This window comes from Aquila chrysaetos, chromosome 17 (genome assembly GCF_900496995.4).
Source record: "Aquila chrysaetos chrysaetos chromosome 17, bAquChr1.4, whole genome shotgun sequence".
In the NCBI taxonomy this organism is placed as follows: Eukaryota; Metazoa; Chordata; class Aves; order Accipitriformes; family Accipitridae; genus Aquila; species Aquila chrysaetos.
The window spans coordinates 23,632,811-23,659,679 of NC_044020.1; the positions used below are offsets into that span (position 1 = coordinate 23,632,811).

The window sequence follows — 26,869 nt, forward strand, 5'->3', positions numbered from 1 at the left end:
GATTTGCAAAGCAAATTACAGCTGGTTTGATCAGTGTAGCTAGCATGTGCTAGCAAGAAAAGACACCACATAGAGTGGCCGTTTCCCCATTTTTCAGTGCAGCAGAAGCTTAAAATCACACTGGCTCTTCCACCATGGTCTGAAAGGTCTAGGCTTTGGTTGGAACATAGGAAATTTGTGAAACTATTACAGAGAAAAGTCTTATTTTGTGCCATTATGTGCAGCTACAAGAGTGACAGGCTGGGAAGCAGTTCCACTAGTCCAAATTATGAACTTCCCTGGCCGCCTTGTACAGATCCTCCAATGTCTGTACCAAAGCAAGGATGTCTGCAGCTAAAACTGCCTGGCAGAATCGGAGCAGACTCCGTCCAAACCTGGCCCCACGGTGGTTCAGCGGCTGCAGAGTCAGGTGCTGTCACATAGCTGTGTTTACCTGTACACGGCTTTCACAGCATTTTTATTTCATAGGTTATCCCTCTAGCCTCGCATAACTACCTTGCATTTTACTAGTTAGCTGTTTACGAAGAAACAATTTTTCCATAACATGCAACTTAGTGGATGACAAACCAGTTATTAGATCTGCAATATGACTTGTATGGGAAACTCGATCTGGAACTTCTGCCCCATTACACAGCAATCAAAAATTAGTATACGCTGACAAGGTGGTCACTGTCATCACCATCACCAATTAAGATAGTTTCTGTATCAGTTTTAACATAGACTAAACCCCTTACGACAAAACTCAGGTGTTCTCCAGTCTACGCAGACCCCGTTTTCCCTGCAGATGTGAGCGTAGGAAGTTATCATCTCGCAGGCTTCATCCTCATAGCAGCTGGTCTCTGCGCAGGCCTCGTAGAACATGTTGGGGGAGATTATCCTGTGGCACTCTGCAAACCGATCAGAAAGCAGAAAGCGGCAGTGGCTCGTTGTGTGCTCAGAGCATCTGTCTTCTCTACGGATTTCACAGGTCTTCCCTGGCTCTTCCACTGTCCAGTCTCGGATAAACACGGTGCTGTCAGGAGTGACAGAGCCATCACGTAATGTGAAGTCGTTGACATGGTTCTGGTCACACACCCCTAGGAGAGCGAGTAAAAGGAAAAGAAAAAGTCTGGACACAGCAATAAAATAAACCTAGAGAAAACAGGCACAGGGCAGACAGAGCTGGTTGGGGCCACTTGGTGAATGCCAAGGGGAAGAGGAATGAGTGAATTATATTCCTCATGGCTATTATCAGTAGAGGCATAAAAACCCTAGGTCTTGTTTCCCATTTCCTCATTACAGGAGGTATAGGTTATGCTACAGAGGTACAAGCTGTACAATAGATTATACCTTTGAGGATACCATAGAATTAATTCTCCCAGGGAGTAGTACCCCTCACAAGACATTCACCTTCACTGCAAACAGAAATGTATATGTAAGAACCTAAAGTTAAACCCCCATCCAAAAAAAAAAAAAAAAAAAAAAAAAAAAAAAGACCTCCTTGAAAAGATAATGTGAAATAAGTAAAACATGAGAGATGTCCAGCCTGTTCTTTCTAAGGTATTACTGGGAGTCAATGAGCTGTTACATTGATAGCCAATGTAGCAAAACCTACACAGATTAGCAATGTGCCAACAACGGGGGATCAGTTCAGCCAGAAAGTTTACAGGTTCAGGGCCACACAAATTACAATAACATAAATAGCAGTTCAAGCCCAAGTAGGAAGCTGTTAAAATTATTAGCTTTGAGACTTACCACAAAGCCCTTGTGTTCCTGAAGAAAAGCTCTTTGAATTAAGTTTAAGAATAAATTCATTGTTTCTTGGAGTGAATGTGAGATTATGTCCAAGATGGGAGAACTTGATTTCGTGCATTATTGCTCCATAGACAGTGACTTCAAACAAACTGCTAGAATACGGGATATGAACCCTTTCACCATTAACAGCCACCTGTTTTCAAAAAGGCAAGATCATCACATCAGTTCTAGAAAGCACTTAAAATCAACCCAATCTTACAGTTGCAACATATTTTGACTTCACAAGTACTTCAAGATCCAGCTGAATCTGGACATAAGAAACAATTTTTCAAGCTGAAACTTTCTCTTGATTGTAAAAATGTACAGAACTAATTGACCTTCATTCTGTGTATTGTATGAACAACTCTTTCAACATTTTCCCATATGAGTGCATACCTTCCTTCAGCATCATGTATTTACAGACTAGCAATCTAATGCCATGAAGTTAAAATGCTGCCTACAGACCCTGATTATCAATAAAACTCAGTGAAAATCAAGGCTGTCCATCACCATACAGAACTGGGTGCAGGTGTTTTGGTCCATCCTATTCTGCTACACGAGTCAGAAGAGATCACCTTTGCAGGTTAGCCAACTCCTGTATGTCTGAGGAACCCAGAGACTGAAGAATGTGTCATATTGAATTTGACTACTTCTCTGCCTACAAAATAGATGTAATGCATACTAAGCTGGCCTCTCTTCGAATGCTGAGGTCCGTCTGCAAACAAGGTAAGAACCAACTCCCTAGCTCTTCAACTAGCCAGTCACGCGTAGACTTGTGAAGAACAGACTGCTCTCGCATCCACGGAACGATAACATTGTGTAAAGGACCTCTGCCAAAAGAGGAGAATCAGAGTGCAGTATGTCCTGTCTATAATCCCTGCCTTTCTGGCAGAAGTGTCAGGGAGACGTTGCCAAATCCCATGTTCTTGACATTGTCACACCAGCACAACAGGGAGAACAAGAGGAGAAACGTGTCTGGCTTGTTATGCGAACATCGATTATATCATGAAATTGAAACGAGGCATTTGCTCAGAAGCCTAAGAATAGGCTGCAAGGGGAACAGAAACTGGATAAAGGGAACAAATCTGTCCTCGTAACCTGAAAGCTATAGCATTAGCAGAAAATGCACAGATCACTTCATTGTGTTTAGCTTACTGCCATGTCACTGAAGAGCTGAACAGATACACCACGATGTTTCGCTTCAATGGAGTCCATACAGTTCATCTTCGGTGTTGCTTTGCATGGTCCTTCATGGAGGAGAACTTCAACATCATGGTGCATGTCTCGAAACAAGGTGTAGGAGCAATTGCCGGCCAGCTTAAAATTCAGCCCGTCAAAAGTGACAATATGTCGCGATGAACTTCCTATACAGACACCTGCAAGTCAATGAAAAAAAAAAAAAAGAAGAAAAAAAAACATATAGGCATTCACTTTTGTTCAAATTATACTATTTCTTCACAATTGTTATGGGCATGTGGAACCAATTAATTGAGAAAGCTAGGAAGGTAATGAATTGCAAATGCTGAAGCAAATCATTGACAAGAAACTTTGGTAAATACTTCATCACGTGGGGTTTTTTTAAGTGTCTTTGTCTGGAGCAATTACTATTACAAAAGATTTGGATAAACTTATAGGAAATCCCTTTTAATGTGAATAAATGTCATGCAATGTGATTTATTAAATTTTGTATGAAAAATAAGAGCAGGGAAAATCCCTTCCCCCTCTGTAGAAAGACTATAACATACTTATTTTTTAATTTTTGCATTGCACTTTTATTATGGTATTGTTTTTTATTCTGTATAGTATTATAATTGAAAGAAAATAACACTATTTCATTCTTATCAAACACATGTCACAAATCGGTACAAGGGGACTTTTTTTTTTCAGATGGGAAACAGGTAAAGGGCAGAGAAATATTGTGCAGAGGATAAATCAGTGGTCAACTGACAGCTCAGTGTCCTGGTCATTAGGTTATAAACACTTCCTTGTCTTCACAAACTGGAAAACAAGGAAGATCATAATCTCACAAGTACCAAAACAAAACCTGAGCAAAAGGATGCTTCTGACTCAAGCATTTTCAAATCTTTTGCCTAAAGATAACAAGGACAATAAAAGCAATGTCAGATAAACATGCAGGAAGATAATTCTCCTTGTTAATAATTCAGCTACTTGGCTTCTAACTGAGATTTGAGAATAATCTGTTTCCTATTCATTGACCTTCAAACTTAGTTTCCCAGGAAAAACATCGAACAGCAACTTGTGCTTAAAAAAAAAAAAAATTAAAAAATTAAAAAAAAAAAAAAAAGAAAGAAAAGGAAGCAAGCCTATCTTCTATACCGTCAGGCATGGAACTGTCAAGAGATACATCCCTTTGGAGCACTGGAGCATCTTCAGATGTTTTACTGTACCTGCTTACAAAGTTCACGTATAAACAACAATGAAACAAGTTAGCAATAAAACAATGTTTCTCAACCTTTTTTTATTCCTGGACATCTAAAAAAAACCTAAGGATAATGGGAATCCCTTTACATTTCTCACAGGTATTCTGTAGCACAAATTGTATTAATGCAATCCGTTTAAGTGTAGTCCAAAACCACCCAATAACCATGAATCACACTTTGCAAATCATGTTACTGTAAAATTTGTAACTAGTTCAGCAAGCAAGCACCTTTATGGTTTAACTCCCTCTGAACTCAGTTATATGACACAAGAAGAACACATTTTCAAGTACTTCCTCTTTGAAAAAGCATTTGTCATGTCACCTGAGCCATCAAGCAATCGCTTGAAAGCGTGCTTTAGCTCTCTAAATAACTGAACACTACTTCGCTAAATCACGAGAGTCAATTAAGCATGTACTGCCACGCTCCTGCAGCACAGATCGCCTAACCAGCCTCCATCCATAACAACAAAGAGACGCTGAAGCACACTGACCTCCTCCTAAGCACCTACTTTGCTATGCCCATCTCTAAAGTTTACCGATTGCTGTGAGTTTTGGCTCTGACTGCAGCACATAGGGCATCACAATCAGCCTTCCCGCCGGCTACGGACCTTGCTTTAGATGACACAGCATCACCCTGGTTTCGCTGAGTAGTCGTTGAAATGAGGGTACTTCACCCGTGGGGTTTTGATCAACTGGGTGGGATTGGGGACTTTTTATCCTCTCCTTCTATAACATATGAAAACTTACTACTTTTCCCTCACAAGCTGTACCACCTTGGGGGGGAGAAAAAAAAAAAAAAATTAAATTTTGGGAACCATGGCTCATTAAATTCATAAAGAGTTAAACAATTGTTAGCTCATGTTAAGCAGCAGCAATCTCAGGTTAACTATAGGTCTTTTCATGATAATCAGCTAACAGTACAAATGGTAATTTTCATTTCATCCTTTCAGAAATTCATTATGAAGACAGGTTTTGAATGCCAAAAGTAATGCTTTCATGTCACTATCAATATATTTCGGATCAAGAAAATTATTACAGATGCACTTTTTATGGGTAGATATCACTACGAGCATCTTTTAAACATTATAAAATATTTATGATTATTCAACTAAAAATCTTTTTACCTTTTTGAAATACTTGTATCAAACCAGAAATGTTAGCTTTAAAGGGTTTGGATAATCAAATGTGCTTTTACGAAATGCTAAAACTTAGGGTGTTGAAATTTTGGATGTCTAACAGTTCAGGGATCAAAATCTAGCTACCCAGCTTAGGTATTTCAAGCAGTGCCCTGAAGAAATTGTTCTTAAAACCGCCAGTTTGTCAGAGGACATTTTAAATTGAGATTATACATTATGAAGAGAAAGTATATATTGGGTTCTGATTTACTTTCTGAAAGTAATCACATGACTTTAGATATAAGCCCAATTTTCAAAATTATGTTGGGGAGTACAGTCCCCTAAGCTCCATTAAAGCCAAAGGTATTCAGGCTCTGAACAGGATTTAAATGGTATAACACCTACAGGTTCCTGTTTTGGAGACTTCTGCAAATTTTAGCTGTAATAGCATGCATGATTGGGCTGTCGAAATGCATTCTTTTGTAAAGCTACAACGTTTAAGAGCTACTGGAGCTGATCTTTTTGACATTTAATTCCAAACAAACATCTTGACTAATTTGTATGGAAATCGAGCATATGACTAGAGTGCATTTCCCACGGAAAGGAGGTAAGGCTCAGTCCCCAAACTCGGGCTGAGTTGTACCGAAAGACCCAGCGGCTGAGCCTACTCCTCGTTCCCCCACGAAGTGCTCTTCCCCGTGACTTCATGCAACCAGGCATCACTGCCTCCGTTTCACCATTGCCAGAGCATCTGTCTGGGCATGGAGGTGATCTGGAGGTTCCAGCTTGGTTTTTTTTGCTTGAAATCATCATTCTTCCTCCCTCAAGTCTTCCCTTCACATATGCGGGATTTTCCTAAAGGGTCTCATTTTTCAGTAAATGGATCACCAGCCTCAGGGCTGAACCCCTCTGCCCTGCAAACGCGAGTGGGTGCACTTAATTTCTGTTCCTGTCACCTCAGCCAAGGTACTAATCACACAGTGGTCACCGTTTCTGCTCAGATACTCAATGTGAGATTTTATAAAAGGAGGAAGCATTTTTTTATTGTTGTTTCTTTAATATGTGTGCTTGATTGAGGTCAGGCCAAACCCTCAAGCCTAGAGGCGGACCAAGAATACATCACTTGCTTACAGCTTGCGAGATAAATTTCTGTTTTCTTCCATACATCCTCCTTCCCAGTTCACACAGCTTTGGAAATTGAGTGTGAGATTCTCTGATAAAACACTGTAGATATGCTAACGCAAAAAATAAGCTCGCAGTAGTCCTGAACTTGCATATAGCATCACACATTTAGGCATCAGTAAGGCTTTCATGCTCCTAGCTGTTTTCTTAACCAGTGTACAGCATCAGTTCCCCCCACCAAAATCATGTTTGATGTGTACAATGACTGAAGAGCTCCATTCAGCATTACGTTGCTGATAAACATTTCAAGCGATGGGGAAGGACAGGCTTACATGCAAAGATAGATACTCACACGGACACATCCATCGGCAGCCACAAGTTTCTTCAACCTTGACAGCAGGAAGATTGCTGTGACATACTGGTTTTGGCATCCTCTCACAGTTAATTTGGTGACTCTCCAGAACTGTGTAATCTCCTGGAAAGCATGTCACGGTGTGGCACTGGTCCGGTAATGTCCATTTGTCACCAGGCTAGATGGGGAGACATGGATATTTAATAATTGAGAAGAACATGGGCGGAGGGGAGAAAAATGCAAAACTTGGCTGCTGACACGATCCTACAGCTAGCAAGTAAAGTGACACTGACAGCAGTGCTACTCAAATTAGCCTTGGATAATTAAATAATAGAATGCAGTGTATTAAGGACTTCATGAGGATGAGAAAGTTTAAATTAGCAACACTGTAAGAAATAGACTCTGAAATTCCAAGCACAGGATAATAGTCTAGAACAGGAGATGTTTTATTACAGCAGAATGAAGTATCTGGTACTCCATCTATTGTTAGCTTAGCCATCCTACAGCATGCATGAATAGCATAGTCAACAAAGAATTCCTCTTAGCTTTTCTTTAAATGTCAAAGCCTTTAGTTTTCATAAGCCATAAAATTATTTTAGAAAGAGCTCTGATCACAGATGGTCATGGTACAGCAGGAATTAACAATATTTATTCCAAGCTAGAAAGGCATGGAATACTCTAGTTATTCTATCCACAACTCCAAAACTTTAAAACAGTTCCTCCCTTCCCGAAGGGAAATTGTTCCTTTACCAGATTCATGTTGTTAGATATGCATAGTGGTTTTGTAAAATTAAAAACAAAATATAAAATATATTCTCATCTTTTAAAGGACAGTCTAAATTTTAAGGCACCAGGATTATATACTACCAAATGACAGAGAAATAGATGTGGACACAATCTGGAATATCTCAAGATTCATATCTGCAAAAAGCTGAGCTCTCTGGCCCCAGTCCCGCAGAGCTCTAAAGTCCATAAATAGGCTCAATGAATTTCAATATAGAGTGTTCATCCCTGAGGTCTGCATTCCCAAGAATATCCCCAAATGTGGGAAACAGCCCTTTCCAGACCTATCTCTACACAGGTAAGTCCAGAAGCACTAGTAACAAGCAAGACAGTGGTTCTCTAAACTGGATAACATTTCTTGATATTCACAGGCAGAAACATGTGGCAAAGAAAAGTTGACTGTTATTGAGCAAGGTCATCTCCCATCCTCTCCTTTTCAGCTTACCCATCATTCCCATGAAAGAGAAGAGCAAAGTGATAAAATTCTTAGGTAACCACAACAAAATTCACAGACTATTCTTGGCACTAATGTGCAAACCAAGAATAGTGATGTTAAAGTATCTGAGCTATGTGATCTGTCAAGTCTAAAAGAGAACTGCCAGATTTGCAGCCATGAAAATTTACATATTAAATATGTTAATTTACTGGACCGGCTTTGTATGTTTCGGGACTTTGAAAAAGGCAACTTGTCCTGAAAGCGGCTTAATACTTTCCAGGCTTGTGAGCCTAGAGGAAGCTGTGAAAAAAGTAACATGAGGAGCTTTAAGTATGGAGAAAATATTTAGATAGGAAGAAATAGAATGGTTTTTAATTATAGTTGTCTCGCCTACAACTCATTGAAAGTGGAGCACCTGGAAGGGTACATATACAGCTGCGCAAGTCTGGCAAAGGACCCGCTGGCTTCCATACATATTTAATTGTTTTTATTTCACTCCTTAACAGAACATCTATTGGAAAACATCTAAGAGCTGGACAAGAAAAGCAAAGCACAGAACATTAAAACAAAAATATCAGTTGAAGGGTCCAAAAAAGCCAAGAATGCTGGTGCAGAGGAAAACACAGGGACTCTGAAGACAAAGAAAGCCTAAAATCCCAATTGATATGAAATCGTAGGAGTAAAAATAGGACAGAAAGGAAAGCAAAAGCAGAGGTTTCTAAATCGTGAAGGATAAGTCTGCTGAAACTGATGAGCCTGCCAGCACACCGGAGGAAGCCTCAGACTTCCTCTCCGAGGGAGCTCTGAACCTGCGGACCTGGACTTGCAGAATCTTTCTCATACAGTGCATCTGCAGGAGAGCGAGCCACATACCTCGACCGGCTTCATCAGCTGGCACCTTTTAATTTAGTCAGGGTTTTGTTTGGTTGTTTGTTCTTCTCTAAACCAAGTGCTGAACAATACGCTAGTAAAGTCATGCTACGGAAACAGTTAGTTTAGGAATGTGGTTTTTACCACCACATGTAGACTAGAAATGCAGAAGATCATCATGAAGTGATCTGTATAGCGAAGTGCTACCACTATAAGACAAGTATCTACACTTCTATTATCACCATTATGCCTGCTTAAAAGCATCAAAACAAGACTACTGATGAAAATTAACTACATTAAAAAAACCCTTAATCTATCATAATCCTTCACATATTCTGTCAGCTGACAAATTCAAATATTAAAACAGTGGTTCTTTTCACAGCCTGTATTTAGCATTATTGGAACTCCTTGCCACTGGATTTGGTAAGCACTAAAAAGTGACGTGGATTCAAAGAATGACTGAACAAATTCATAGAGGAGAAAACTATTGAGCACTATCAAACAGAAAAAGGTGCCACTTGCAGCTCAAGGTGTCCCTGAGTCCCAAATTGTTCAAGACTAGGATAGTTCAGGGAATTTTCATATATTCTTACTTACGTTCTTCCCTGACTTCTAGTTTTGGCCACATAATACAGGGGTTGGATGGATTGATCTTCCATCCTTCTGCTACTAACAGTGACCTTAGCCATGAATCTTCCTTCGACCGTCATTTCCAGGGTAGAAGTAATAACAAAAATAACATAACAAATCATATCACTCACGATACTGATAGGATTTAGGCTGAGATTTTTGATCCTGAGAACTCCGATTTCCTTGCAAACTGCAAGAGATCAGTTCCCACAATCTCCAGGTGCATGACAGACATCCCGCTTGGGGAACTGAGCCTCCTGCAGTAATTCTCTGAGTAACGCCTGAAATATTATGGATCTGATGTAAGAGCCTGTCTTTTCTGACTTAGGAAAGAGCCTTGATTCTTCATCCCCGTGGATTTGTGAACTACGCTGGAAGAGGATAACAGGCCAACGTTGGCACGTTGCTGCCATTGAGGCAGCAGAGGAGTTCAGAGCGTGGGTGCTGAACACCAGAGGCAGAACACCTCCACAGTGTCCTGTGGGCACCACAGGACGCTCAACAGCCTGCTCCAAAAGGCAACGGCTACCATGTCGGCAGTGTCTTCTAAACCCCATTTTTTCTGGCTGACAGAAAAGGTAACACAAAATCCCCCTAAAGGCTACCATTTGAAAGTGTGGTTCATTTTTATATGGACTGGAGCCTGCCCTCTTTTCTTCCAAAAACATTTTAGCCAGAACGGAAATTGTGTTTTCAGTTTACCACCAAAAAAATGAAGCCTGACTTGTCTGAAATTCACGTTTAGCCTTCCCAGCACTTATCTACATGTACCTGTATCTGCTCCTAGGAGCCCAGAGGCCTGGACACATGGAATTCAAATGAGTAAACAACAAGAATCTGATTATTTTTTGTTTTCAATTAAGAAAGTTTTTCAAGTTTAGTTTTGGTTCGTTGTTTTTTTCTTAATTAGGTTGTCATCCTCAAAGCCAGCAAGTTACACTTAGTGTCTGATCTAGCGAAAGCCTTTCTGTGTTCTGACCAGCTGACCAAGGTCAACCATGTAAGGCAGCTTTGATATAAGTATATTTCCTGCATCTAGACAATTCATAAGCATTTCTTTATTAGTCACATCCTTCCTTACAGTCATGTCTTCACAAGGGAAAAATCAAAGGAATATTTTTAATGTACTGGAAATTCAAGATAAATCCTAGGGTAGAACTCATAACTGACCCCTACTAGAAAACATGTAACAAGCTTATGTTAATATTTTTAAATGCATGAAGTATCATATGCACTCAAAAACCTTGGCATTTCACCTGAGATGAAGGAACTGAACCATTTATAACATCTATATCATTCCTTTCTTAGAGCAGATCACTTTTGATACATCGGACAGGTGTACTAACGTTTCCGAGCATTTTCTCAGGATTAATAAAAGCTTTTCTGCAAATGAAAACTAAGAACTTTGATTTCATTACATAAGAGATGGTTTTCCCTAGAGAGTTGACTATCACACAATAATTATCTTCCTATAAATTTTTCATAGGATCAAGGTACTTGTATTTTAGCAGAAGGAGGGGGTCCGGACAATGACATTGGCTCACCCTGTACATGCACCTTTATTTTGGCCATGCCTAGCTTTCCCAGAATTTCTTTCACCAGGTGATGGAAATACATTTTTCTTTGTCAGGGAAGACACACTGTCACAGGTTTTGGCTCTGCACTGCCTTCAATAGTATTCAACACGCTGCAAGATCAGGTGTTGTTCGAGGAAGTCTCCTTTGTGCAAAGTTATCCCATCAGTTCAAAAGCTAACATTTTCCTCCTAAAAATAATTCTTAATATTGTCCAACACATTTTGTTTCAGATTATCTATGAAGGTATTCATGGTCCAGCATGAACTTTGTAACTTGAAAGCCAGATGGATGACCCAGGCAATACACTTACTTTCTTTCTGTTTCCATCCTCATCTATGCATTCTCTGACAGGGTCTGAAAGAGAGACAGACATATTTTAGCCATCTCACACCCTTATCCAGCCTTATAAGTGGTGGTCACCAAAATACAGATTGCTTACTAAAAAATGTGACTTAGGCTGTAAGAAGGTTTTTTTTGCATTAGAATGTGAGAATCCCTACCTGAAGACCGAGGCATTTGTTCAAAGTGTACAAAAGTCAAAGAATGCATAAACTTTGTTACTGCTAGCATTACCTGACTTGTGCAATGACATTGGTCCCAAAATACCCTGTGAGCAAGTAAGCTGTAATTCTACAGCACTCCTTGTGCTGACATACAGCTCTGCCCAGACAGTACATAAAAGATTATCATGGTTTTAGCTCTGAGGCAGGGTCCAGCCTTCCTTCTGAATCTTGTGATGAATTGAGAATATTTGTGGTAATTAGCAGGTAATAAGAATTTACACACCTATGCACAAACACACATTTATTAAATGCAGAAAGATAAATACAGCAAGTAACCTCAAGATAAGATTTGTCAGCAACTAGCCTAAGTATGAAAATAGCTGCAATAAGAATACTCAAATTCAATTTACTGTACATTCAGGCATTACTGTGATGAGCAGTTTTTTATATAATCAGTTAGGTGGTCACAAGGCACCCACTGAATTGCAGTTTCTATGTTTTTGTGCTCTCATAACACACCTAAAGATATATGGAAAGTAATTTCATGTAAGTACTATGGCATGACAATGTGATAAGCACATGTCTAGGAAATTAAAACACTGACTAGCAAGCTCTTTATATAATACTATACTTTGCTAGCATATATTTGCTCCATGCTCTGTCTTTTCCAGGATAAGTAATGTATTTTGAAAGCATTTAGGAAATCTTTTAAACCTTTTTAATAGTATTATTTTTGGTACACTTCCATACATAAAGTAAGACTCCCTCCGTACAAGAAATCCAACTGTATGAGTCTGGAGGGGAAAATTACACTTTACAGATTGTAAGAAACTTAAATAAAACAAAAACAAACAAACAAAAACCCAAAACCAAGCACACACACACACACACACAAAAAGATGACAGTTTCCCACTCCGTAGCAAAGGCTTTATCATCAGCAAAAGGGAGACCTAAATTTTTCAGATTTAGGTGTCTAATATAAGATACTTATCATTCAAGTTTTTGAGCATACACTTTGTGCTGTCGGAAAAGCTTTCATAAAAATACAAAGCTTTCACCTCTAGTACCAATAGGTTATAGCACAGATTGAAATAAGAAAGTAGTTACTAGCTTCAAATTCCTGCTCCCTATCCTATATCTTGGATCAATGTAATTTAGGGCAAGAAAATCACATATTTTACAGTGAGAGGAGAGGAAATGCATCTTTAAAAGCTTATTTTAAAAGAAAAGAAAGAAAATGGCAGCTGTTTAAATCTAGAAAATGGCAGCTGTTTGATGCTCTGGAGAGATTTTAAAATGCCAGAAGTGATCCCAGTGGAGACTGATCGGATATCTCTAAGCTGGACTGTGCACACTCTGCAACTTCCTCATTCTTAGTGGTACTTGGCTCTGCAAAAAAGTCCACTTATTTTAATGGAGACGTAACTAAGCCCTAGTAATGCTGGTAAAAACCTGTGCAATGACTAACACGATGAGATAGTGGTTTGCAGAGAGGACAAGTAGATGCTATTGTAATAGAAATAACAACACCACCACGAATAATAAATATCTATATACACACAGACCAAGGAGGCAAAAGTAGTAAAATACTGGCCAGAGTTGAAGCAAGTTTCCTTACATGGGGGGCATGGCTATCTACAAACAAATGAATGTTTTAAATGTTTTATACCTTTTTTTCCCCAGTATTTGTTTTCCTGGAAAAGTTAATTCTTTCTTATTCTTTTTTTTCCTAACCCTTTGGCTGAATTCTTTGTAGACATACATGTAACAATGCTTAGGTCTGTGCAGAAAAATAGGTATGGAATCTTTGGAATCTTTATTCACAACTAACTTGTAACATTTCTGAAGCATGCCCCCATTCATTTGTGACAGCTTGAGCTTTCCTGGTGTCCTTCAGTTAATGACCAGCCCTGATTATTAATAAGATGATAGCTTGAAAGTTCAGGCCTAAGCAGTTTTAAAAATCTTGCTGAAAGTTGGTGGATTAGAATAGCAGTTGGCTACATGCTGAAAGGGCTCACATTTTGTTACACCTGAGTGATGGTGGGGTCTATGTTAGCATTTGTGATGACTGTCAGTGAAACACTATCAAAGGAGCATTGAGCTGACTTCTCAAATCAAGAAAAAGCACTCTGGTTTTGGCATTTCAATTTGGGGGTTTTCCTCCAGTTATGAGGCTACAATTATATTGGACTTACCCATGCACACTTTGTTAATAAATTCACTATTCAGTGTGATCATAGTGGATAAGTCTTCAAAATTCTGAAGCTTCATGATTCTGTTAGCAGCTGATGGCCCAGTCAAAGTTCTCAGTTGCTCTTCATCATATCTGTTCCCAACCCCAACTGGAAACAGGGATACCCCTAGGAAAAGAGAAGAAAGGTTTTAAGTGGGCAATGCACAGGAGAAGGTGGTCTTTGCTGTTGTATTTTTTTCACTTGCTTTTTAGAAAAAAAGATCTGGGAAAGCTTTTTTCCCCCCAACAGTTAATTTTCATGTATTACTTGCATCACTCCCTCCACATAGGCTAAAGGCAATTAAGGGCAGAAATGGTTATGCTCTAATCACAGTGTTAGCTAAGATGAGCTCTATTAGTCCCGAGCATAATACAATCATGCATAGTCAACAAAATGCAGCTGCAGACTTAATAACACCACCTTCACTTTTTTCCAAATGTAAAAAAATCTCAATATGTTGTTTTCTTTCTTCAGTTACATGGCAACTGGATTATTTTCAAACCATTTAATTAAAAAAAAAAAAAAAAATAGTTGATAGTTGTTATTTAGTCCATGCTTATTCAATAGCTCCCAGAGCAACCTACAAAGGAAGTCAATGTTCCTCAGCTGAACACCTGAGGAATCTGAGGTACAGAGACTACAGCCAGAAAACTTGAAGAAAAATCATGCAGCACACATTGATAGCAAAAGCATATTCCTGTATAGGTCAGTGCAGAATCTGATCACATCCTCTCTTTATTTATTTTTATTACAGTGAACGTTTCAAGATTCACTGTACTGCAACAGTATTGAATTTATAATATTAGAACACATTTCTGTCATCCCTATCTATCCATGGCACCTTGGAAAATGAAATGCCACTAATTTATGAAACCTATAGAAGCTGTTTAGCTTAAATTGCAGATTGGTCTTGAATTTACCGGTAAGTCAAAGGCATCTTCCTCAGGCACGTTTTGTTCAGGCCTGTTTCTTACCAGAACATAACGCACTGTGAGTTCTGAACTTATATGAACATACCAGTGCCTTAATTTTTCATCCTTTGTTCTACTGCATTACTTAAAAAGCAACAACTCTGCTTAAAAATAGTGACAGCAAAACGAGATTTACTGTTTATTCTTGCAGAAAGTGCAGCAGCCTCCACGGTGTCTTCTGATCTCCCCGACACGATGACTATTGCAACCTTTGATGCGCTGGGTCTCCCTCCGTGGGATTCCGACATTGCACTCTGAACTACAAAATCAATGGCTTTTCCTAAGAAGAGAGAAGAGGTAAATGAGAGAAACAATAGAAAACTCATAGGAGACTATAAAAATAAATCTTACGTTATATTAGTAGGTTACAGAGTACTGGAAAATACTTTTTCTTGAAGGACTTTTAATGCCTGTTTTATTGCTGCTACATGAAAGATTTCGGCTATTAAGAACCTACCAGTACTATTAATACATCCCAACACAGGAGGGCCATCCTTAGCTCCGCAATCTCTGAAGTGATGGGAATTTTACTACCTTTCCCTTAGCCACGAGGATAAAGTTACGCTCCTCACTTTAGTAGTTACCTTTTCCAGAAACATTACCATTGCATTACACAAAAGGAAAAAGATATTGTAGAATATGTACTTTTTCACAATTGCAGAACAACAGTGACATCAAGTGGCTATCTGATCTACAACTTCACACCATCCTGAACTGCACACACAAGTTGCTCGGCTCCCAGAGAAGATCTAATCCTTCCCTAATTTGGTCAACTTTTTCTATGGGTATGGCAAGCGTATCTTGCCTCCCTCCTACCAGCAACCTCTCTGAAATCTAGACTCAGACTAACCCAGCATATAACTGGGCAATCCATATTAAAAACAAAACAAAAAAAAAACCAAAACTACAAACAAAACCCACCAAACACCACAAAACACAAAGAAGTCCTACCTTAGCTACCAAATCACAAACTGGCAAAAATGGGTAGCTGCTGCACTTTCATTTAACATCTGTGAACACTCAGGCAAATTTTTGTTCAAAATCATGACCTCAGCAACAGAGCGCTTTGCTGGTACTTGTATTTAGATATGTATTTGCACAAATATTTATACTGGGAATCATGATATGCAGCTTTCTTAAAAGCTCCTTTGGGCTTGGAAGTTATCAGGTTAGGAAGTAGAAACGATACCGTGTGACTGATGTGACATTCAGGGCAAACAGTGAACAGTGAATAACAAATACTCGAAAGAATCGTTCCTCTGAGTAATCTGCAGTAACAGTGGAACAGAAATACGTTTGCCTGAGGAATTCACTGAACAATTTTAAATATCAAACACATTTGTAAAACACTGGAAGTCAGATCATAGATAAGTCACCAGCACACCCCCAGAATACCTTAGCACACCTGAACACTTTGCACTTCATATCTTCTTTCACTGTATCACCTACTCCTTTTCACTTGTAGAAGCAAACATCCTTCTCCCAAGCTGCTACAAGCACGGACAACCTGTAGGAAGCTCACTTAGCACTTTGACTATTGATAACGCGGCAACAGCAATTGGAAATTCCACAAGCCTTACATTAGGGTTTCAGGAAGAATCTACCCCTTGGAAGAATCTAGCCTAGAACAGGTATCTGGAAAAAGCCCAAATGTTTCCTTTGCCACAGTACTGGTTTGGAGGCGACATTCCCTTCTCAACTACTGTTGCTTTCCCCATCCTTTCACGTTGTCCCATACACCTTACAGTCCCTGACTGACAGCCTCATATCCCCTTCCCACCTTACCCAGCCACCTCTTCTTCCCCGTTAGCCCATTATCGCTATTTCCTCCCCAGAGCCTTAGCCTCATCTTCATGTGTCATCTTTCCACAGAGATGCCCACAACTAAAGAGAAGAGTTGGGACCCACCAGGAACTGCTGCCAGGCCCTGTCAGACCTACTGCAGGAATAGGATCCACATCAATTTCTCCTTCTGCAAGCTTTCATCTGTCACGCGCCGTTACCTCCGCTAGCAATCGCCTGTCTAGAGGGGGTCACATATTTTCCCAAGCACTAGTTTTCAAATAGAAAGATGCACGTTTGTTTAAATCAAAACGCTTTTTGGAAATGTCAGTTATGATCAGAAGGAAAAAAAAAAGAAAAAAAAAGGAGAAAAATCAACAGAAAGCTTTCAACAAAATTTAATAACAAAATGGCTTGTTTCTCTGCTGTTTCTTGCTATGCAATGATTATCTTTTTAGTTCTTCCAACTGTGTAGATTCATTTCATTCCTATAATTTGATTTTCATTCCCACTATAATTCTGAATTATATTTTACACATGAAATAAAAGCACTTTAGAATTTCTGTCCAGTGAAAACCTCAAAATTTTGAATGTTTTTCTACTTGCAACAAAACATATTTTAAAATATCATTATTAGTTTGGTGATGGCGATTCCACTTCACAAACTACTTTTCCTGACCAGAAAAATTAACTAACCCCAGGTATTAACTCATGTCCTATACAGCTGTCTCACAATCATTGCTACAAATGGGTTTGTTGTCCAGTAGTTACTCTATACGTCTGTAGAGGTAGATGTTAGATGCAGAATGTCATGTTACCTATAATAACTAAGGGATAAAACAAAATACAGAAAATTAATATAACTATATTCCAATCCCCGTGATTGCTCCAGGATGGTCACTATGCCAGAAAATTGACTCATTTCCCTTTTGTCCTATAAATAATTAATAAAAAAAGTATTTCAGGTTTTAACTTTCAAATATTTTAGGTTAAACTTTTGCACAGTAAGAATCACAAATGATTTTTCATTCATTTGTGAAAAGCACTTGGAATTTCTGTGTTCGTCTTTTTTTAATGACCCTTTGACTTTTGCGTGGTTGGTGTGGTCACCAGGTGCTCCAACTCCATTTTTCTTTCCCCCGTTAATTCTGAAAATTTTCAGAAACTTCCATACATATCTGTAAACTGGAAAACCCATTACTTTTATAATTTCTAATAAAAGAAATCAAGATCCATTGTAATAGAACCAGGGACTATTTCAAAGTTCCCCAAAAACAATTACTCTATTTAATGCATGGAAAATTTGTTTTAGCGTACTAAAAACTCTTTGGATTTCTCCCCTTATTTTGAAGCCAACTTTAGAGAAAAGAGCCAGGTGTCTGAAGACATGATCAAATGAACACTTTTGTCCTGCTAGAGGGATTCAGAAAGTCACCATCCCAAGCTGGAAGCTGTCACTTCTCAGCTGTTTGTCTCTGTCTCACCAGGGAGGGAAATACCAAACTCCTCAGAGGCCATGATAAAAAAACATTGACTGCTAATAAACCAACCAACTTGAACATATTCTTACTACTAGATTGCAGCATAACAGTAATCTGCCATTTGCGTACCAATAAAGGAAATTTAAAATGTTTAGGGTGAAATAAATATCACCAAGCACAAGGCTATATGAAGTCTGGAAAGAGAGTGCACAGCATCTTGGACATAATTAAACTAGCTTTACAATGACCGGGTCTGAGCCTTTATGGCTTCAGGCGTTACGAGACCACCTCGTGTCTCGTACACCCCTTCAGCGGCTGACATCTGGGCCACTGCTGCTGCCGGCTCCGCTCCAGCTTGCTCCGACGTATCTACATACTTTGCAAATGCATCTCTGGCTGCATTAGTGCCGTAGCGAGCTGCTGGCAGAAGGAAGGGTCCGCTCCTTGGGTGCGCCAGCTGGGCATGTCCTCCCAGTCCCCTCCAGTCAGCACTGCTACCCACCCGCCACGCAGCTAGCTGCCTCGGGCAACTCACCACGCCTGAAAAGCAACCTTTCTAAAAAAAGTGTGTTGTTTTCAGCCATTCGGGCCCTTCCCGCAGAAGGCGGGCAGTACAAGTGTGCAGCGGTGAGGTGGCAGGGGACCAGGCCCTTCTGCAGTAGCTGGCTCTTAAACCTGTTTGGCTGTATGGGACCACACCATCAGCTGTTTATTTCAGTGGTGGACCCTAGAGAAAACTGAAATGCTAATAGAAAATACCCTAAATCCTGCTCCATAAAACAACAAAACAATTTTTTTGTCTTTAAAGAATATCTGACAGTGGCCAAAACATCATTTGCTAGCATTGACAAGGGGCATCATATAAGCCCCAGTGAAGTGAATGGGAGGTTTGCTATGGGCTTTAAGGGTTACACGTTTTACGGATTTTCTCTGTTTGTGCCTGTGAACCTAAGCCCGGACTAGCAGCCAACATGTTCCCACATATTGAACATAGGAGTAAATTATGTTAGTCTCATGTATTATTGTTACAAATAGTTTCTGTTTCTCACATACACAATGTGCTGTCAAAAAAAAAAAAAAGGCAACAAATGGGCTTTGGAAGCAGATTGACTTCTATACTCACATGTATTTCAGGCGCTAGACGCACAACCCATGAGACATGAAGATGAAGTCTCAAAGCCAAAAGCCTTCATCGCATACAGGAGAATAACAAAGCTGAGAGCAGTGTGACACACAATAAAAAAATCTGTTCCCAAAGGCAGTGGACTTCATGGGGAATGCATGTCTGGTCATCTGTCCCTGACCTCCTGCTCTCTCTTCTCCTGCTGCCTCCTAACACGTTACACTTATTGTGGTCCTGACAGGCACAACGGCCACAATTAGTTTCACACAAGCACACACACACACACCCTTCCCAAATTTGACCATCTAAACATTTATCTGGATAACTGAACAAAAAGACCTAGCTTGCAGGAGCACTGAGCTCCCAGCAGCTTTTCAGCTCAGTCATTAGGGCATGATTGTTAGTCATTGGGCACGTCCAGGTAAAAAATACAAATTAATAAGGGAAAAAAAAAAAAAACCAAAAACGTTGATCTACATGGGCTACTTTAGAAAGGGTGGGTCAGTCATTCCAAAGGCTGCCACCACAGCACAGCACCTTCTCCACATCTTTCAGTGCAGACACGCTCCTGACTACACTACAGAGTACAAAACAGAAGTCATGTTTGGAATGATCATTAAAGCAAAAAAACCCAGAAGATAACCTACAAAGACAGGGGCGGTGGGGGGGGACACGGAGAAGGTATGGCATCACTGCACAGTCTTCTCTCAGCTAGGACTATGAACATTTGATGAAGAACTTCTGAAAGTCGGAAAAGGCTTTGTAAGAACCTTTTTCTGGTTGCCTTGAACAAGGCTATTCAATAAGGGCTAATTAGCTGAATAATTTTTTTTTCTTTTTTTTTTTTTTTTTTAAATCACCTGATGTACATTCAAGCCAGACTCGTATTCTGAAGTAATAATTCAGAATGGTTCATGCAGAGGTCCCTGCAAGGACTGAAAGCTGATTAAATGGACATAAACAAGTTTTAAGGACAAAAGACAATCTGTTGAGTAGGGTTGGAGGTGTTTACTGAGGGTCTACAGGGAATTACACTAGATTCTGCCTTATTGAATAATTTCATTAATGATTTGGATAAAGGAGGAAAAATGTGTAAAAAGGCATGCTAATCTGAATCACAGATATTAGATTGGGAACAATTATGAACATCATGGAATGAACTGAAAGAGCACAAGGTGCCCTAGAAATGTTTGAAATATATCCAAGAAATAAAAAACAAGATTAATCCCAGAATAAGCCAATCTGGAGGAAAATAAACCAATGCACAGACATTTAATGGTTTGGTGGGTGCCTCAGGGAAAGCAGAAACTTCCTAAAAGCAACTTTTGCAATTATTTTCTTTAATTTTGTCTGAAATGAGGAATAAAATGTAAAGCCCCCGTGAGGGTCTGTGGAGTTGTGACAGACAGGGGATTCCAGTTAGGCGGAGGTTCCTGCCGGGAACTTGTGAATCGGTGTCTTAAGTGGCCTCAGTGGTTTCGCTAACACTTCTGCAACATCTTGAGCAAAAAAAGTACTACAAGAGGTCTTAATCACCCACAAGTACTGAAAGCTGCCTGAGAAAGAAGCAAAAAAGAAATGTTTCCCCAGCACTTGAAATATAGAAAAAGCCAACACTATCTGGACTGTGGATAGTCCAGATTGCATCTATTTAAGCAAGGACTTGTCTAATCAGGAAGAGCCCCCTCCATGACAATAATCCTGAAGCTGGTCTTTATAGCTTAATTTAGGGTCTTGACTTGGCATTGAATTGGGTTTTTTTTTTTAACTGAAAATAGTAGATTATTTTAATTTTGAAACAAATTAGCTATTGCAAACTGATCCCACAGATCCATGCTTTAAATAGTCAATTCTTAGCACATTGATATTCTGGCATTAACACTTGTCAATTAACAGAATGGCTGAACTCTTCATGAATAGCCCAGACCTGTCAGTCCAGCAGCCCACCACCACTGAAAGGAGCAGGCTCTGAGGCCCCAAACCCTGTCCCTCTCCTCCGCTTTCCTGGCTGCACAGGTCACAAATCCTGCATTTCTCTTACCACCAAGGGGTTTTGATGATGCCGGGCTCCCCCAGAACCACATTCAACTCACAAACCTTATAAGAAATGAACGGAAAAAACAAGCGAGCAAACAAAGAAACAAAAAAAAAAAAACAAAAACAAAAAAAAAACACCTGCCAGGACAGTGCATTAAAATAGCTCAGGGGAGAGACTAGTAGGCATGCAAAGCTGCCTTCAAAAAGGAGCTGACACCATCAATTCAGAAACAGTCGGGGGGGAGCAAGTGAGGAAGACCTCTGTCCTTCAGCCCATGGGAGCCCTTAGATAAGGGCAGCTGCCGGCAAAACCACAGCCTTGGGTGGGTGAAGGGGGACAAGCTTTTGAAAATGCTGCTTAGACTGCATTGCTCAGGGTAGAGATCTGAAGAAAGAAAAGTGCTATGGTGGGTCTTTGCTTCCTAAACCGCAGCGGGGGGCGGTTAGAAAGGAAACATTTCTACTTTCTTAATCATGACAGGCAAAGCTGAATGCTGCTACTCAAGTATGTTAATAACTATAGAAAATTTCAGTAAAAATATTTAAGATTTTTTTTCCGAGGCGGGGGGGACACCACACATTTCTTTCCCTAACAATGCTTTTAATACAGCTGAGCCACATAGATCATACTCCCTCCAAATTTTGAGTCTGAGGCAGGCAGTGGGCATGGAAAACATCAGCCTAAATGAGCTACTTTTAGTAAAGATATAAGCAAGCAAAATCATGTTTTTATAAAGTGTTAAGTGGTATTTACTGTAGGGATTGCTCAATGTGCTCCCTGTGACTCTCCTAAATACCCATGAATGCTCAACAGAGGCATGTTTATGTGATTCTCGGTTCTCTTGCATAGATCACTCCTTTAGTTGAATGAAGGCTTATATTGTCAGCTCTTGCTTGCAGTTAGTTTTCTTTTTTTTTCTTTTTCTTTTTTTTTTTCTTAATTATTTCTTATATGAAGTTGTACATGATTTCGTAGTGTCTGAATATCCCCGGAGCTTCTTCTCAATAGGTTACTTGAGCCAAAATTTGCCTGATGCTATCTTACTGCATAAGCATGGGAAAGCGTTGTGGTATAGGCTGCTCTTCTTTGTTCTGTCTACGCCCTTCTATACTCTGTAGTTTTTCATTTTTTCTTACTAATAAAACGTATCTCTCTGCTGGAGTTTCCTTATGGTTAATTGAAACAGAAAAAGGGAACACTTTCTGCAGTAAGACTTTTGCAGTAATGGCAACAGAGTCTACAGTTGCTCTCTGCACATATAGCTTTTTTGACCAAAATAGGATGATTTGGATCAGCAATGATTGAATAAGGATTACACAGGATCCTGTTTCTACCATAGGGAAGCCAGCACAAATGAGAAGAAATAGCACTGGTCTGATGGTAATGATATTTTTGATAGGTAAATCCTGATCAAGCCCTCCATAGGCTAGAAAAGATTTCCAAAGCTACCTAGGGAACTGCAAGATACAGATTGAGCCATCTACACTTTTGAAGCAGCCTCTGCATTTCCAGAGGCCCAAGCACAGACAGAATGACATGAATGACCATGCATTTCCCATGGATGCTGAGTCTCCTACACAGTCAGCCGAATTCACACACATTACAAGGTGCAGGACAGGACCACAGTGACTTATTTTCATTACTTCATTTGGGAGGAACTACTTCTACTCTATTCCATTTTGGTTCATTATACCACATCCCTCATCGTGGTCTCTGAGCATTTTCCAATGAGACATAAACAAATCACTAACGAGTATGTCATGTGGCTGCCTCTCCCATTTCATTTCCCAAAGGCCATGTTTTCTCTGTTTATCCTGTAGTTCAGTGTAGCTTACTATACACATTACATGGAAGGCTTCATGAAACTTATCTATTTGTACGTAACAATTTATCCCACAACGAGCCTATAGAAGTCTCATCAGCCATCTGGTATTTTTATTTCTCCAGGCTGAGAAAGCAATCATGGCTAATCCTCCTGCGAACTATGGAAGTCAGGTTTTATTTCTCACTTTTCTGTACCAATAACTCTTTACAGTCTGAAGTAGGCCAAAGACCCTAAAAATCTGTGTACTCCTCAACTCTTATAGGACCCTAATGCTAGGTGGCTGCCAGAGCAAATGTGGTTCCAGTCCAGAAGAACAAAATTCTCAGGGTATCTGGTGAAAGATCAGATATGCTGTAGGAGAATCATTTTTTGCTGAACCCTACAACTGATACATGTGCGTGTACTGAATTTCCACAGACCCAGTGGGAAATCTGTGTTATGTTTTAGCACATGAAAATTGAAGTGGACATGCTTTTCAGGATGCAGTTGTCCACAACAGAAGATGAAGTTTCACAAGTAACTCTTCGGCTAAGGTGCCGCCTTAGGCAATCCTTGCTCCCTGGCACCATCCCCAGCCTTGTGCCAGCCCAAGTCCTTGTGAGACCAGAATGACAACTTGGATGAGGGAACTGAACCACCCAGAAAATAACTACTGTTTTGCTAAGTTATTTTTCAACCAGATCGGTTACACTGGCTCAGCACAGAGTAACAAACATCTAGCTGCCCTCGCTATTGAAGTCAGCATAAGCAGTTCTGCTGTTAAATGTCTAATCCACTAATTGACGCTGAAAGGTTAATGATCAAAGTCTTTACTTCTTAATTATGTTTTGCTTGCTTGAAAGATAATGAATGCAAATCCTGAGAATCACTTCAAGGCTAAAAAGAAATCAGTCGCCTTCTTTCCAAAATACATTAAAATAAACCCTAATTCAAGTAACCTACAGATACAGCTTAATAGAGAAAATTGAACCTTTACCAAGAAATGTACATAAATAAAGATATGAATGAACTAAAAAAACCTGAGAGTCCTACTGCAGAACACTACCACAATAGCACCGACATAAATTGGTGATAGGGGCCAGGCTATATTTAGCATTTCTGGGTGGTTTTTTTCCTCTCTTGTTTAAACATCAACATCCACATAATCACTCACCTAGTCTGGTAGGACCTTGCTCCCTTTGTTGAATTGAGCGCACCATCTCTACAAGCTTTTCAGTCTCTTGAGGCATGTTCCATGAAATTTCTAGATTATTTTCCCTGGCATACTGGAGAACTGACACATGAATTGAACTATTGCCTGAAGCAGAAAGCAGAAAATAAACATTGTAAGCAGTGCATACAAATGTCTTAAAATAAATCTAAAGGATACATCATGGTTGTGTTTTACATTAAGCACAACTAGACAGCGATTTTCCATCAGAGTGTGAAAGCTGTGTTTTCAATCAAAAGATCAAAACTGAAATATTCCCAGGTGAAAAAATATGCAAGTACTGCTGGAAACAGTTGCTCTTCTGTCAGGAATCAGCATGCAGTATTTTACCTCAGATCATTTTGACCATGATTGGAGAATTGTACTTTATTGATCTCCAAATATTATTCCTTTTCCATTTTAAAATTCTCTAAAGATCCCTTTTTTTTTACGTGCACATTGTTTTGCAAGAGTGGTAGTGTGATGCCCCATTTGTCTGATAGGCCAAGCTCCCCGGATAAATACATTTCATGCAAATTTCCCTCTGTCATACAACACTTGAGTGGCACGCATCAGGCTGCAGCATGGGACACAGTGCACCCAGGGAGTATGACCTGCAAAGAGGAATGAAGAGAAATTCCAAGTTCTGCTATTCTCTGACATCCTGGTTCTGCTTATACATTATGAGAGAAGTATGAATAAAACTATTAACAGAGGGTTGATATAGATAGTTAATATCAGACTTGCAGAATTGAACTGGGCAATACATTGTTTATAATGATCCGCTATACCTCTCTTCATCATCTTAGAAGGACTTCTACTGTATACTGAAGATACTTATGTATATAGCATATTATTCTTTATCAATGCTTTGTAAAAATTTTATGAATGTAGTTAACAATAATTGTAATTTCATGTACCCAAATGTTACAGCCCTATATTGATCTGAATATTGTCTACTCATTATACTTTACAATTTTTCCATGGTCGTCTTAAAGATTTTAAAATCAAGGCTGTAGTAAGGAGTCATTTCATAGCTACATTATTATTGTCCTCTTGTTAATGATGTAACATCTGCTATTACAGGCTTCAAAGATAAGGAAAACAGCTAGGCTAAAATAAACTGTCTGTTGGTTTATTGTTAAGTTTGTGTTTGTTTCACTTGGTTTGCTTCTCTATATCATGCATATACACAATTTTCAGAAACCAAGTGTCTTCCATGTGCAATCTTTAAAAAAAAAAAAAAAACCTAAGTTATTCTAGACCTACAGAAATGTTATAATTTTCCTCTACGAGCTCTCTAATTAGTACAAGTGCTGGTAATCACCTCTTCTGGAAGCACAGGTATAATACAAACATGTCAACACCCAGTGGGAAACACCAGCAGCAACAGCAGTTGCTCCATGGAAATGGTTTAATGCCGAATTGAAAAAAGTACAATCAAAAAAATCCAGGTTTGTTAAAACAAATGTTACTGGGAAAACACAGGATCCTGTGCAGCCTTTGCCATGTGGACGGCCTCGGTGCAAGGGCATATGATGTCCTAACTTACTACATGTGCCACATGGTCCCTTCGTGTATGTGCAGGATATATGGCATTCTGCCAGGCTGGCTGCACTGATAATATCTGTGCTGAATGACCTAACTAGAGGTGTACCTCCTCTGCAAGCTCAGCAAGTCTAGCACTCCCAAAAAGCATCTGTCACCCAACACGGGCCACGAAATAAATCTTAAAAAGTCAGTTTCAGCACCCTAGGTTAGCCAAAAAGGGCTGGTCAGAACCAGAAATGCCTCTTCCAAAGACCAAAACCTTGTAGTTGAACCAAACCTGAACAAAAACCCCTCTGAATCATCCATTTTTACTTGAACCAGAACTGAACTTGAACTATTATTTTCAAGTCTGTTGAACCTAATCCGGAACTGAACCAAAACCAAACTTGTATTTTTGCTTTTCTGCCACAGAGTAACAGTTCAGCTAAATCTCCATCCTGTGACAGGGACCTCTTCGCCTGTTTGGCACACACATTTCTTATGTCCGGTATAGTATAAAGGGAAGAGCTCAGCAGAACTGCTGTCTGAGCTATTCCTCATCACATTATTCCCTGAATTGGATGTCAAACCTTTATTCACCTGAACCAGAACAGCTTGGTTTGGGAGGAAACTGAACTGTATCTGAACCAAAAGCTCTGCTAGCCTGATTTCTCCATATAAACTTAATTTTTTCTGAAGGATTGGAATAAGTCATTTGAAAACAAAATTTAAAAAAAAACTATACTGAGCAGCTGTTTCGTCCTGTATAAGCAAAAGAACACAAAATGTCTTTATGTGTTTGAGTTAAAAGACAGATACATACTGATCTCAGCACTTTCAATAAATGCCCGTACAAAGTTTTTCATTTCCTCAAACTCTGATGCTCCAATATTGGAACTTCCATCCAGAAGAAACATGACATCCATTGGTTTGTTGCACAACCCTGAGGAGTGGGTGGGGGGAAAAAGGGTTTTTATACATGATAACCAGAAGTAACATCTGCTAATCTATTGGTAGGAACTGAAAGGGGAAACAAAGCAGGATAATGGCCAGTTGAAAGTGGGATGCCCTTTTAATGAAAACCTTAAGAT

At 39.5% G+C, this 26,869-nt stretch overlaps 1 protein-coding gene across 1 annotated transcript in view; it reads right to left on the reverse strand.

The window, feature by feature from the left end:
* Positions 1–26,869, reverse strand: part of VWF (von Willebrand factor) — a 145,801-nt gene that overhangs the window by 42,192 nt on the left and 76,740 nt on the right. Inside the window, exons 29-37 of the mRNA XM_030040818.2 lie at positions 26,602–26,721; positions 24,213–24,356; positions 14,947–15,090; positions 13,801–13,965; positions 11,409–11,452; positions 6,803–6,980; positions 2,929–3,149; positions 1,735–1,927; positions 735–1,076 (exon numbers count right to left, since the gene is read on the reverse strand). Of these exons, the coding sequence (XP_029896678.1) occupies positions 735–1,076; positions 1,735–1,927; positions 2,929–3,149; positions 6,803–6,980; positions 11,409–11,452; positions 13,801–13,965; positions 14,947–15,090; positions 24,213–24,356; positions 26,602–26,721 (1,551 nt within the window). The remainder of the gene's footprint in view (positions 1–734; positions 1,077–1,734; positions 1,928–2,928; positions 3,150–6,802; positions 6,981–11,408; positions 11,453–13,800; positions 13,966–14,946; positions 15,091–24,212; positions 24,357–26,601; positions 26,722–26,869) is intronic.